The 14,638-nt window shown below is 38.2% G+C and overlaps 1 protein-coding gene across 1 annotated transcript in view; it reads left to right on the top strand.

The window, feature by feature from the left end:
- Window positions 1-557: 557 nt before the first annotated feature.
- The window catches only part of LOC118222203 (amine oxidase [flavin-containing]-like), a 39,671-nt gene continuing 25,590 nt past the window's right edge, over window positions 558-14,638 (top strand). Inside the window, exon 1 of the mRNA XM_035407601.1 lies at window positions 558-837. Coding sequence (XP_035263492.1) covers window positions 789-837 — 49 coding nt within the window. The 5' untranslated portion in view covers window positions 558-788. The remainder of the gene's footprint in view (window positions 838-14,638) is intronic.

The raw sequence follows: 14,638 nt of genomic DNA, 5'->3' as shown, positions 1-14,638 counted from the left end.
ATTTAATTGTATTTTTCTTTGAATATGTTACAGTAAAGTACTGTGAATATGTTAACAGTAAATTACTGTGAAACTTATGATAAAAGACTACTGCAACTAGCAGCCAGTGTTTTAATGTAAATTTACAGCCATTTATATATTTTGGTACACAAGATACACAAGAACAGTATTCAGCTGTCATTTATCAATAATTTATTAAATGTTACTTTGTAAATATATGGTTAATTACGTATGCAACAGTTGGCATGAAATCCAGAAACTGTTAAGTCCATCCTTGCTGAGGGACACCCATGGCCTGGGGACTATCTAAGAGGGTCGCCTGATGGATTCATGTTTACCATCAAAGCAAACAATAAAATAATTAGCCTACTCTGATTCCAATATTCAGTTCAGAATCCCGTAGGCTGCAAAAATAAATAAGTCATTGAAAGTCATAGGATAAATCATATTTCACAGCAACTATTATGGCACCGTAGCCTAAATCGTATTTCTCAGAATTCCATTTAGAAGGTTGCAAAAAAGTGGAACCTAAACAGTAGTCTGACGTCTCTGTTTTTTCTGCAACATTTGTAGGTGGTAGATAAATAAATACCTGGAAATGCGTGATGCAGCAGCTTAAGGAACGACCTCAAGACATCTCGAAATTCTGAGTAGGCTACAAACCGAAGGCGGAGCTCTGAAGTAGGGTTGTCTCTGCGCTTCTGTTACATACGGACTCAAACGTTTCCCTTTCAAGCGAGCGAGCGAGCGAGCAAACAACGGACTGGGAAGTGAAAGGGAATACAAAAATGACAACGAACCAGTACGACGTAATTGTCATCGGAGCAGGCATCTCAGGTTAGTGCAATTGAGAGGACGCGAAGACTTAAATTACTCTCAAATTTGTCTGCGAACTACAATATTGTACTAGTTAAGAGCAACTTGGTTTATTGTATTATTTTCAAATATTAAGCAGAGGATAGCGCTCTACCCGGTGGGTGGTCGGTGGCTTTACATAAGTAGAGCAATCCGCTGTAAAGGCGACATAAGCTGCTATATGATACCGTACTGCTAATATATTATACCATTAGCTTATAAATATGAAAACACCTTCGCAGAATCAAATGTGCATTTGACCTTACATTGACAAAATGTATAGATTAAGTTACTTCATGCAGTGTTCAGGCATTCCACTCCAATTCACCATAAAGTGTGTGTCACGTGACCACAAAGTAGTCCGAGCTTCTGTCAAGAAACCGAAGGGTGAAAAGTAAATACAGTCAACACGTTCCGTGATAACGAAATACATGAACCACGCTCTGCATGGCCTATTTGCAATTAGTAGAATTCAGCGCTAAGTTTACCCTTGTATATGAAACCAGGCATACTGTTTGCTTGAAAAAATAAAAAGGTCCGACTTCCTTGTCACACATACACGCATCAGCTCTTATTTTGTAACATGTAGCCTAGAAATGTGTTTGCATTCAAGCCTGTAGTATAGCAATTTCATGAAAATTAATCGTGTTGGATATCGATGTACCACTGCTAAGGTAATCTGAAATGAATAAACTAAAATGAAGACAAAGGGGAAGAGAGTAGTCCTGAATATATCATATATATTCCACCCGAATGTAGTGTTTGTGTGTGTTATGTGTGAACTGTGATTGTCTCAGTCCACCATGCATGGCCCTGTTTTTTTGTCACAAGGACTGAATGTTGTGTGCTGAACCATGACTGAAATGAATTGTGTGTGTACTGCCCAATTAGTTCCTAGCCTAACAATGGCTGACACTCCAGCCAATGAGAATAGTTTTACTATTTACAGGCAGAGATTGCCATATATGTAGAATGTGTTCCATTCCACAAAATAAGCAACATTATGTATCAGGAATGGGGCACAAAAAGAAATGGAAGATGACCTGAATACAATTTACTACTGGGACAATGGTGCCATGGAACTGATAAAGTGCAAGCCACAAAATACAGTGTGAGAGATCTTGTTGATAAAAATGTTCACCTCTGAGGTCTCCACCAGTATAGGTGGAGAGACTGATATGAATTTAAATAGAAGACCTGAGTTTTTTTTTTTTTTAATGAGAATTGGAAATGTGGAAATTAACGTGAACAGTTATGCACATTCTTCTTTAGTTTCAGCAATGGTTTCATCAAAGTCACATAGCAGTGATTAGCGAGCAGGTTTGTTCAAAGTCTCCTTGGAAAGTTGCGATAACAGCTTCCCTGAGAGCAGGCCCTGTATGTCTGTGTAGAAGACGTATGCTGACCCCTGCTCTACCCTTTACAGAAATAGACTATACTGCAATATTTTGTAAATATGCAGACATCGTGGAAAAAATAATGCTAATTGTATTTTGCATCAATGTGAAATTTTCTGAAAGATATATTGCAATATCTGAGAATGGCAATAATTATTACATTTACCCATACATTGTGAAGTTTTGCAACACTGTGAACATTTATTTTATTGAATATATTTACTTCCGTAAAATCTTTCTCTGTCTCATTAGCGGTGACTTGAGAATGTTTTCCTACATAATTCTGCTTTCTTAAACGCTGCAGTGCTCCTCAATAGAGCTCATTAGAATGCAGTCTCACCACCACCCCTCACCCCCCCTCCCCCCCTTTCAAGTCTGGTACATAATGAAAACCGTCTCACGCCTGCTAATCAGAATTTCCGCCTGATCACACACCAGGCATTGATAGTAGTGCTCACTGCCCTGCTGGGCAGGTCACCTTACACAACTAAAGGGCCAAGGTGAAAAACAGGAAGTTGAAGCTGTGTCAGTGTTTGTGTTTGTTGACGCAAACAACTGCAAGTACATCTGCATGTAATTTAATTTGATATTCTCACTACTGATTGACCTCACAGAACCTTCACATCACTTATTTTGTGTGCTTCTAGATAAATTAGACTGTAATGGTATTAAAAATGTATGGTGTGAAAGATTTGCAGACAAATTTAAAATACTACAGCACCTGCAGTGAATATTATTTATTACTGATATTAGTCAGGTGATAACTGATACATCTAAAATTAATATTTGGAACATCAGGAACTATTGGGAACCCCCTCTACACACACACACACACACACACACACACACACTGTCGACTCTTCAGTTGGCACTTCACTATGTGTAATGTGAGTGTCATGTTGGAGGTTAGGGGATATGGTTGACTGGGGGAAAAGGTAGCTCTTATCATTTACAGAGGAAATTTGTATCATTTATATTGATGTTCCTCTCTGGAATGACTCAATGATTATAGCATGGAATGATATTAAACATTATTTTAAAATAGTGTTACAGTGAACATATTGTTGTGCACAAGTACAATAACAAAGGAGGTGAGCTGAATAAAGCCAACAGGAAAAGTACAATCAGTGCTTTAAATTCATTCAGAGCTGTTAACCATTTTGAATGCAAAGAAAAATATAGCCAGGTACAATGCTGAAATCCTGTCATTTTGCATAAATACACCTTTGTTGTTGAAATTATAATACCTCTAGTCATCCACTTCAGTTTCAACAGAAATACATATTTTCCTGTTATTGTCACCACAGCTACACTGTTTAAAGACAGGCCTATTTTTTTTTTTTTAATTAAGACCCATATTGAGATAGAGCAAGAGAGAGAGAACATCATATAATATTATTATTTATATATTTACATTTTAAAAATATGCATGGGTACATATGCAAAACTGTTCTGCTCGTGCTTGAGAAATGTGACCTTACAAGGATGGAGCAAGGAAGAGATGTCTTACTGAGAGAGAGGATGTTACTAGGAGGGAAAAATAGGCTTAGACTGAGTGATGTTAACTTACCTGGACAGAAGAGTAAAAGAGAGAGAATAAGACATGATGGACGGCATTTATAATATAATGTAATAGTCATATCATAAGGACAGGGAGTGAGAATAAGACATAATAGTCATTTCTAAAGACAGAGAGTGAGAGTGAGAGATCAAGGTCATATCATAAGAACAGAGAGTGAGAATAAGAGATGCATGTTATATCAAATGGACAGAGAGTGAGAATAAGAGATCAATGTCATATCATAAGGACAGAGAGCGAGAGTAAGAGATAAATTTCATATCATAAGGACAGAGAGCGTGTATAAGAGAATAAATGTCATATCATATGGACGGAGAGTGAGAATAAGATAGATGTCACCTTGCAAAGACAAAGAGTGAGAATAATGTCACTTTACCTGGAGGACACAGTACCCAGATTCCCAAGGCGTTTGTGGATGTAATTGTTACATTAGCTGCGACCTACTGAAAATATTCTTTCTGCAGGGCAGCAAACAGAGTGCTGTTGCCTCATTCAACATCGAGCTCTGCAAATAACAACCACTGATGGCAAATCACAGGTAGTAATCCCTCAGTGCTGCGCTGTTGCCATGACACACCCCATAGGGTCTGAAGAGCTTAGCTTGAAGAAGAACCATTCTGGCTTAAAATGATTTTGACTGAGTTACATGTCATTTCTTGGTCAAAAAATAGGAACAATTGATCATATAATTAGACAGAAGATGATCGCTAAGCAACAAGATTACAGAGGTAATCTGGTAACCTGGTTATTTTATGGCTTCTTTGCTGCCTGGTCTAAACCCAGTTAAGGACAGCTCAAAGGTCATATAAAACTGTTAAAATTGCTCAAAGATTATTGTAAAATGAAAGGTTTTCATTACAGAAAGATTGAAACCTTAGGCATTTTAAATGGTGTTTAATATTTATTTTTAAAATTAATTTTACTCAGCATGTTTGACTTTTTAAGTTAGTTCAGTTTTAATGTTAAATGTGTTCAGCTAATTTGCTTGCTGTGTTGACATAGCCTCATCTTCTGGATGCTCCAAGTGATTAATGGAAAAGAAGCAGCTACCTGGTCCCAGGCATTTATAATAAGGACACACCAGATTGGCCCATATGGTCCTATTTGCTTTATAAAACCTTACCTGGGTGTTAAGAAACAAGCAAAAGCAGCTTGCCTCATCTATTTGGATGTTACCACAACTCACATCGTGGTCAATGTTTATGCACAGTCTTTTTTTCATAATCTGAGGATGACTAGACTGTTGACATGTCAAAGCTGTTTGAATTAAAATTTAGTGCAACTAGGTTAAATTTTTCTGAATAAATGAGCACAATCCAAAAACTGTCATGTGGTGACTCTCCCCTGCGCTAACACGCAGATGATGTGTCCTCTTTTGAATATTATATTTTTGTGGTCTAACATCCAAACGCCCTAAAATACATATTTATAAACCCCAACACACACATTTCATGGATGCCACATTTTTGTTGTTTTACCAGCACAAACCTCTGATGTGTCACCTTAGTAAATATGGTAAATGCTATTTGTTTTGTTAGTAAATCCTTAATAAATATGGCCCTAAGTTTCATTGACAGCTACCTTCTTGTATTCCATAATGGGAGGAAAATACAATGATTGGAAATAAATAAGCAAAGGAATAAAATCACTAAAATACTTAGAGAACATGAGTGAGACATAGTTGATCCAGTTTAACTTTCTTTATGTAATTGGAGTGGTGTAAAATTCTTTATAAATACATATGAACCACTGACTGACTGATCACTAATTTGCCTGGCAACTGTCTTATTTTAGCCTGTTGGATAGGCAGAGTGGCTGACCTATTAATACATCTGGCAAATATGGTGGTTCCACCTTGTTGGCTCAGAATATCATTTTGGATTCTTGTTCCGGGTTTAATGGTTTTTGAGAACAGTGACTGTTCGTGAATCTGGGGTCCTGGGCTGTTTCACACCATGCTGTTGACACTGGTTGGCAACCCTTCATGTTTTCCTGTGCAGCCTTTTGATCTGAAAAGAGGCGTTGGCATTCAGGGCCTGGACAAGAGCCAGGACAAACACTGAAACACACAAAGAGATTTTAGAAGGGCTTCACAGTTCACACATTACAGTAAGTAACTTCCGTCTCTGCAAGATAGATATTCTGCATTACTCAGGAGGCACCTGCAGTATGACAGTGAGCCCTGGTTGGTGTGTTAATTTTTATAACCGTTTCTCATCACCTATCTTTATTCTCTAATCCGTAGCCCCCGATTGTATTCATAGCCCCGTGTCATCACTGAAACATCACAAATTTGGGAGAGGACCGCACAATGTCATCTGCAATCCACCTGTGGAGATGCGCAGTCATTGCATGGATGATTACTTTTCGTTCGCAGCTAGCGCTGGCAGGCTTCAGGAGCCGAGAGCCAATGAGATGAGGATAGGCTGGCTGACTGGCGTTTTTCTGTCTAAAAACATATCAATTTGACCAAATTTCAATTTTAAGAATATACGAGCTGACAACTCAACTCAACTTAATTTCAATAAGGTGTCTGGAACTTGTTTATGGACTTACTGTTTTGTAAATGTGTAGTATTATTTGCAACTTAATTGTAACTTAATGTTGTGAGTAAATAGGAAGATTGATCAGACTGGGACCTGACTCAGAAAAACATGATGCCAGGGGGACATTACTCATACAGTAAACTGCCCACTCCACATCACATGTTATTCAGAAAAATGTAACTGCATGAAGTGTTATGAATCATAAAAGCAAAAAATGTGACACTGTTCCAATGCTTTCACATTTATCTGTACATACACAGTGAGCTCCGTAATGTTTGGGATAAATGTTTGGGATCTGGCTCTGTACTCCACAATTTTATATTTGCAATCAATTGTAATCAATCACGTGTGGTTAAAGTGCAGATTCTCTGCTTTTATTTAACGTATTTATATACACTTTATACATTCACAAAGTAGAAATTACAGCAGGTTTTATGCATAGCTCCCCTTCCCCATTTCTGAGCAACATAATGTTTGGGACATATTAAAGTTATGTAAATGAAAGTACTCATGTTTAGTACTTTGTCACATATCATTTGCATGCATTGCCTGCTTGAGGTCTGTGCCCCATAGACATCACCAGGTGCTGAGTACAGTCTCTTCTCTGGTGATGCTCTGTCAGGCCTTTACTGCAGCCATTTTCAGCTCCTGCTCATTTTGTGGGCAATTTATTTTTTCAGCATATAAAATGCATGTTCATTTGTATTCAGATCATGTGACTGACTTTGCATTGACTAGAATTTGAAAGTTTTTGGCTTTTGGTTTTTATTGCTCAGAAACATGCTTGCTTTTGCAGTATGTTGGAGATTGTCTTACTTTAGGATGAAGGGACGTCCAATGAGTTTGGAGGTATTTTGCTGAAGTTGAGCTGACAAGATGCTTCTGTTCACTTTAGAGTTGATTTTGCTACTGCTAACAGCAGATATATCATCAATGAAGACAAGTGAGCCAGTACCTGTGGCAGCCATAGATGCACAAACGATTAACAACCCACCACCATTTTTCACAGATGAGGGGAGAGCTTTGGATCTTGGGCAGTTCCTTTTGGCCTCCACTCTTTTCTTTTGCCATCACTCTGATACAAGTGAATCTTGGTCATATCTGTCCACCTCACCTTTTTCCAGAACTCTGCAGCCTCTTTTTGGTACTTTTTGGTGCAAACTGTGTCCTGGCAAGCCTGTCTTTGTGGCTAGCTAGCGATTTGCATCTTGCAGTGTAGCCACTGTAGTCCTGCTTGTGAAGTCTTCATGTGGATAGTAGTCAGTGAAACACCTGAGCCTACCTCCAGAAGAGTGTTTCTGATCTCTCTTGCCTGACTGCATTTGCATGCGTAACTGCTACTACTCAGAACTGCCCTCACCCTCCACCGCCCCAGCACCGCTTGCTGTTTGGATCTGCTTCTAGATACTGGGAAGTTTTCTGGTATTCCTCCAAAATTCTGTTTACTTATCCATGTAAACATTTAAATAGGAGAGTTGACTGAAGAGTTGACTTCAGTCCTGACTGAAATAATTCTAAAGGGAAGGCAGGGCTGCTGGGTGGCCCATCTTATTAAGGCACTTTTATAGTACATGGATAGGCCCTGTGATCTGGTTTTGAAATTTGACTGTGCCAGTAGTGACTGTGGCTAGCAGCCCTTCACATTGGTGTATAATTGTCTGGCATTGCCAAGGCAGAAAGGGATTTCATTCAGCAGCATGACCATGTCTCATCACTCACCATGACCACCTCTTGTTAATCAGGTGCCCACACCTTTGCCTGGACTAGCTGCACAGGAAATGTCCACCTCTGACCCTGTAGTTACTTAACTGGTGGCGTAAAAAGCAGAACATTTTTCGGAGAAAATGGCATGTTCCTCGGCTCTCCCAGATTGACAGAGAAAGCAGCAGCTGATCATTGTGAATCCATCCAAATACCAATGGCATTCCAAACTAGAAAAAAAAATATGGGTAAAACAAAAATGTACATAAGAAGGGGGAAAGCTAGCACCCTGTCATTTTACCTTGACTTATGTTCGGCCATGAATCTGTCCCTTTACTGTGCTTTCACAACCAACAGCTGTCTCTCTAAGCCAGGATATCTCCCAAGGCAAATTATTCCAGATGTAGCTGTCCTGGGTTAAAAACCTGGGTTAAATGGTGCGATGTGAGCTATCCATAATGTAATACATACTGTAGATTGTGGCATCTGATAATAAGCCACAGAAACCACCATACCCTGATTTATTTTTTTATTATTTTATGCTTGTTCAGTTCCTTGTCTGTAATTTTGGTGGAAATTCAGTGAATAAATCTACACAAAAAACAGAGTCTTACTGCATGGCCTATTTTTATTTATTTATTGTAAAATGAGCAGATTACCAGTCTGCAGAACCCATTGAGTCAGGAGCTTGAACATAGTCTACTTCTATGCATGTCAGGTCATGTTTCAATTGTTTATTTACTTGGAACCAAATCAGTTTAAGAAAATAAAAGTTATTTTCTGTGAGTCAGACAGTCACACAGTCAGAAAACACTGCACATTCTGAGTTAAAGCACATTCTGACAGCTCACAGCATGTATTGCACGTTGTAGTAAATTCTTGTCTTATAGCCCGCAGCACTTGACTGACCTCACAGTATTTCAGCAACGTTCTGCATAGGACTTTATGTTGGGTTGCCAGTACCAGCAAGCCTCTGGTTTTTTGTTTCTTCCCATAGTCAATCTTCATTTTGCTTTGTCAGTAAAGAGACTATGCAGAGAGATGGGGGGGGGGGGGGGACGCTTGATTTCATTTTTCAAAATACTTTTGTGTGTATTCTGGTGCTGAACTAAATTATTCAGTCTAGGAATTTAAGGATGAGAACCTTTGTGTTATGTCCATTATTTTAAAGACAGATAACTAAAACAGAATACATTTCTTTCTTTTAATGAGGAGAGGAAAGGCAATTAGATGGCAATTGTTGCTGTCACTTCTGCCCAGTAACCCTGTCTTCATGTGTGCAGTTGCCACAGAAACCACCACAGTCCCCTGTCTAGTTTTCCACTGGCAGGCTCAAAGCATTGAGATTGGTGGGGGCATTTAATTGACTTGCCTTAATGACTGTGCACAGCTATTTGTCTGCCACTGACTGGCATTGTGATTTGTTGCTGTGGGCTGGGTTATGTGGCAGTGCTTGAAATGGTAGGGGTCTCTAGCACTGTAAGCCTTTGGCCTAAGCCCAATGCTGTATTTTCTGCTTTGAGTGTGTGTATGCAGACAACAGAACCTCTGTCCATAGTATAGGTCCAGTTTGGATTACAAACTGTGATTGTAGAGATTATAGATCAATTATATATTATGTACTTACAATTATGCATTTACTAGTAATTATATTGCAGTAATTAATGAATAATTACATAATAACTGGAGAGTTTATACTATTTATAAACGCACGTGAATAAATTCAGTTCTGCTTACTAACTAACAATGACATAATATTAGTGAAGTTATTGAAGAGATTGCAGATGTACAGGTAAAAAAAATAATACAATTTTTATTTTTGGATTTTGGGATATTTTCAGGAGGTGACTGTATTTTCGAAATATCCATTACAAATATGACATTAATTAAGCCAGCATAAATATCTGAACATGCCTGAAGTAGAAAAAAAACAACTTTTTTTCCATATATGTGGAAATGCTTTATCAAACCGGCACGTTTTCAAGTATTTTTGTGTGCTTTTAATTGAAGGCTGAAAGAATTTAAAAGTTTCACATAAGAAATGAAGTATCTCCTTTTTTTGCCTTTTTTAAGATTTCTGTTCTGTGACTAGGTTTGATAATAGGTTGCTGGGGAAGATTTTTATTCCTATGCAATTTTTAAAGAAAGAAAAAATTAAAAAGGCAATGAAATCAGGTCTGGATCAGCCTTTAGGCACTGGACTGAAAGACGCTTTTGCAAGAGCTGCAACATTTAGAGAGACATGGAGAAAGAGCTACATGAACGTGGAAACAATGAGCTTCTATCAGCGAGGCCTTTTGATCTTGGGCCTCGCTGACAGAAGTTTTATTTGAAGAAACCCTTCAGTTCCCAGTGGTATGCAATCTGTTTTGAGGATGTCTTCATGGCTGACGGAAATACTGTTTTGGTAAATCTGCCTAAACTAGGCTAAAAAGTAAGTCATGGACTGCTTTAGCACATCAGAACTGTCAACTTTTCCTGCATTCTGATTATATACCACAAAGGCGATGTTTGTAGTTGAACTTTTCTTCTCAGAATTTTCACCAGTATGTCATCAGATCTAAGCACTGTAAATTAACAAAGTCGCCTGGCGCTGAATTCCTTTTCGACCATTTGACTTTTGCTCACCATTGCCCATACACTTTCACTGAAGACCCTAGCAATGGCTACTTTGCCATTTTTGAATGTTTTGCTCCATTTAAAGACAGAGAATCAAGAGAGAAAATGTATGTTTAAAATTAAATAATGGACCAAGCATATACAATGTAACCTCTAAGGGTTTAGGCAGAAGTTATGCATAATGAGCTGTAAGGACTGGGTAACTACTACAGTGAGTGTTCAGCTCTTCACATCTGCATTTTGTAATCATATATTCAAAGTTCACATGTATTACATTTCAAGACTTACTTGTTTGCTTTTTACATAGGTCCTTTGGGCAATATTTGTCAGTAAGCTTATGTATTATCATCAACCCATATTTCTTATATAAAGAGTTCGCCTTTTTAGTACGACTAATCTGTATTCTATTGTAGTGAATTTTCGGAAATGCTTGTAAGAACAAGATTAAGCTCCTTGATTGCAGCAATGTTGGTGAACCCATGACCTACATTGTTTTGTCTATAAAATGGAAAAACAAGGCTTTTTGTTCTAATTGTGTGTTGACTTGGAAAAAAAACTGGCATAAATTTACACAGATGCCCTATAGCAGTGGAATTAATTATTGTCCTTGAATAGCTGCAGGATGTGCAGTTTTTCATAATTAGTTAGCACTATTTTGATCAGTTAAAGCAGCTGATGAACTAACTCACCTTGTTTGACCTATTGAGTCTGAACTAAAAAAGCTAAAAAGTAGCTGTACAAAATAAGTATTGTACCTTACTGAACCTGTGTTTAGCAGTTGTCTATGACCATGAAATGCACTTTTTTGTACGTCGCTTTGGATAAAAGCGTCTGCCAAATAAATGAAATGTAAATGTAAATGTAACTGGTTACTGATTTCAAACACGCACCAGTCCTCCTCTATCTCTCAAGGGCAAGAGTGAATATCACTTTTTCTTTGGTGTGCAAGTGTAAGATGTTTTTTTACTTTTTTAGACCACAAACCCCGATGACCTTCTTATCAGCCATTGTACAACCCTTAGGAGGCCAGAAAGGTCTGTAGAATGTAAAATGCAATTCTTCATTGCATAAAACTGTCTGGGCCAATCAAAAACATAAATGAAACTGAAATAATATTTTCTTTTTAAAATGTGCAATGCTAAATATTAAAGTGAGACTTATCTGAATGGTTGGGTCAGAACAGAAGAAGTCTGTAAAATAGGAATGTGAAACATATGCACTGGAACCACTGGCATGTCCTGATATACATTCACATTCAAAGGATTCTGAGCTTACTTTGGGCCCTGTAAGGTTTGTTCAGACTGATGTTCTCTTGATGAAAAGTCAGCACAGGCGTCATGATCCCATTCTGGCAGAAATGTCTGGCTCTCTCTTACGGACTGGTTTGTGAAGTTCCATTCCATGTATAGAAGTGTGTATCCGTCATTGGTATGAACCTGTGTTTATAGGTAACTGAGATTTAAGAGAAGCTACCAGATCCTCTGCTGTCATAATGAGCTTCACTGTAAATATGCCACGTGCAACAGATGCAAAACCATGCCTTTAGGACAACAGTAATATGCAGTAGAAATGTGCAGTATTCAACTGCCATTTGCGGATTTTAGGCTTTCCTTAAGGAAGCTTCTATTAATAAGACTGTCTCTCCTCCTGCAAAACAGGCCTAAATAGAGTGATCACACTCACTCTGGCAGGTGAACGGAGCAGTCTATGCCAGGGAGAGTGTTTTTGTTGAAGAGAAATAAAGCGGTCAGTCAGAGCACTGCAGTCTGTATGTTCAGTGGATACACAGAGACTCCATTGACCAAATGCTGGCTGCTGTCAGCACTTGCCTGACAAAAACTCTTTCCTTTTATATTCAACACTTGTCATTACTTGTGCCAGTATTTGGAGCCTTCCACCAGAATCTACATACATTCGTAACTTGGACTTTTGTTACATGTAATTTAATTTGAAATGTGCATTTTTTTTAAAGAACAGGGGAACAGCTTCGTTAGGTCTGTTTTCTCACATTTAGACTTGGTTCAGCTTTCAGTGTGTTAAGTCACCACACTAACTGAAGTTTTTGTTTTGTGCCTTTTACTTGTGTACTGCAAAAAGTCGCACAAGTCAGGCATTTTATGAGTACTTGTAGGCACTATTACTGATAGCTATAATTTTGACAATAGACTGATCATATTTCCTAAACTTCACTTTCCTGATTAATATACTTTTGGTTGATAAATCTTTGGTGTTTTTTTCTGCTCACCATTTCTGATATTTGTAGCTTGCATGAAAAAGGTTTAAATAGGCTACATCAAAAGATTACATGAACTCTTACTCACATTTGGGGTATTCTCTTCCTTGAAAGTTTTATTACTTACCTTCTGTAGGGAAGACGGGACCTCCAAATTATGGAACCAGAGGCCCAGTTTGGTTAAAGAATGCACAAATATAATATTTATTTAGATTTTAAGTTTGAATGCAAACAGTGACTTTTAATTGAAATAATTTATAGACAATTTTGAGGCCTGATGGTTGAAATCTGTATTTTTAGAAGCAGTTCCAGTTTCATTTGGAATCCAACAGTGCAATTTGGTTTTGTTACATGGAAAATATTTAGCCTGAAAGTGGAGATTGTAACTGGCTGGATTTAACCATTGTTAGCCTAAAAATATCACATAGAAGCAGAAGTAAACATCCATGTTTTTTATAGGTATTCCATTGCTGAGCTGGATTACCTCCTGACATATGAATGTTGATCCCTTTACAAAGAAACTAAAAACATGAATCTTTTGACAATAATATCACAGTTCTTAGCCCTGCTTCCAAAAACATAAGGCAACTCTTTAATATGTACATTTCATCGCTTTCAGATAAGACAGTCCTTGTCTTACTTTTCAGATAAGACTGACCTTGTCTGTACCTCTACCTGCCCACACCTCACCTAATCAGTGCAGTCGTGCCCCCTTCTCTGAACCATTCCCCCTTCCCTCTTAAGCCGCGTTTCCACCAAAATTACCCGGAACTTTCAGTCCCAGGAACTACTTTACCAGGAACTAAAAGGTTCCTTCAGCCCATGGTTGTCTGCGTTTCCACCGCGGTCTAAAGTCCCGCGAAGATTAGGCAAATTAGCCCACTGACGTATGAAAAAGCGACGTTGTCGTCCGTCCATCTGTCCTATGATTTCTTCTGTAACCCCATACTACCACCGAAGTAGCCTACATTATTTTCTAATAACCGGGACAGCCCGGAGGGGTTTATTCCACCTTATATACAACTTATATACAATGGGCTACCAACAATGACTGTATATGGTTACTTTTGTATTTATTGATTTTTATCGATTTAATCACCTGGAATTGAAATATTCTTCTGCAGCCGTTTGGGCATATTTTACCATATAGGCTAATCGCAAAATGACAAGAATAGAACGAAAACTCGGACTTGCGTGAACATTTAAATTAGTAGTGGTACAGCCACCGTTTGCTTTCCTTCGAAGTTACTGCTAGCCGAGCAGCGAAGTGTGCCCTCCAGATGCGAACCATGCACCATAAATTAGTCCATAGTCTTCCTGGTCTTTTCGTGGAATTGAAGAATGGCAGTAAAATGGAGTAAAATTACGGCAGTCTGAAAAAGCTAAAGGGACGATTACTAGAATTAACCTGCTATTTTACCCTGACAAAAAGTGCGGAAGGTGATTTCCAGTTTGCTTTTACTGTATCACCAATGTTAATTACGCAGAACTACCGCATACCTCACATAACTGTATCAAACGTTTTGAGTCAATTACAACGGGCTAACAAAGAAAATCCGGAAGAAAATATTCAGCAACCGAATTAATCCGTTTGAATGTTTTGGTAGCCTACGTAATATGCTGTCCCTGCACGAATGCTTAGCATTTTATAAAACGAACACTAAAGCAAGAAAAGAACAGAAGAGCACACATTATAATTCCAAGACGT

This window comes from Anguilla anguilla, chromosome 3 (assembly GCF_013347855.1).
Source record: "Anguilla anguilla isolate fAngAng1 chromosome 3, fAngAng1.pri, whole genome shotgun sequence".
Classification (NCBI taxonomy): Eukaryota; Metazoa; Chordata; class Actinopteri; order Anguilliformes; family Anguillidae; genus Anguilla; species Anguilla anguilla.
This window is presented reverse-complemented; position numbering and strand designations above follow the sequence as displayed.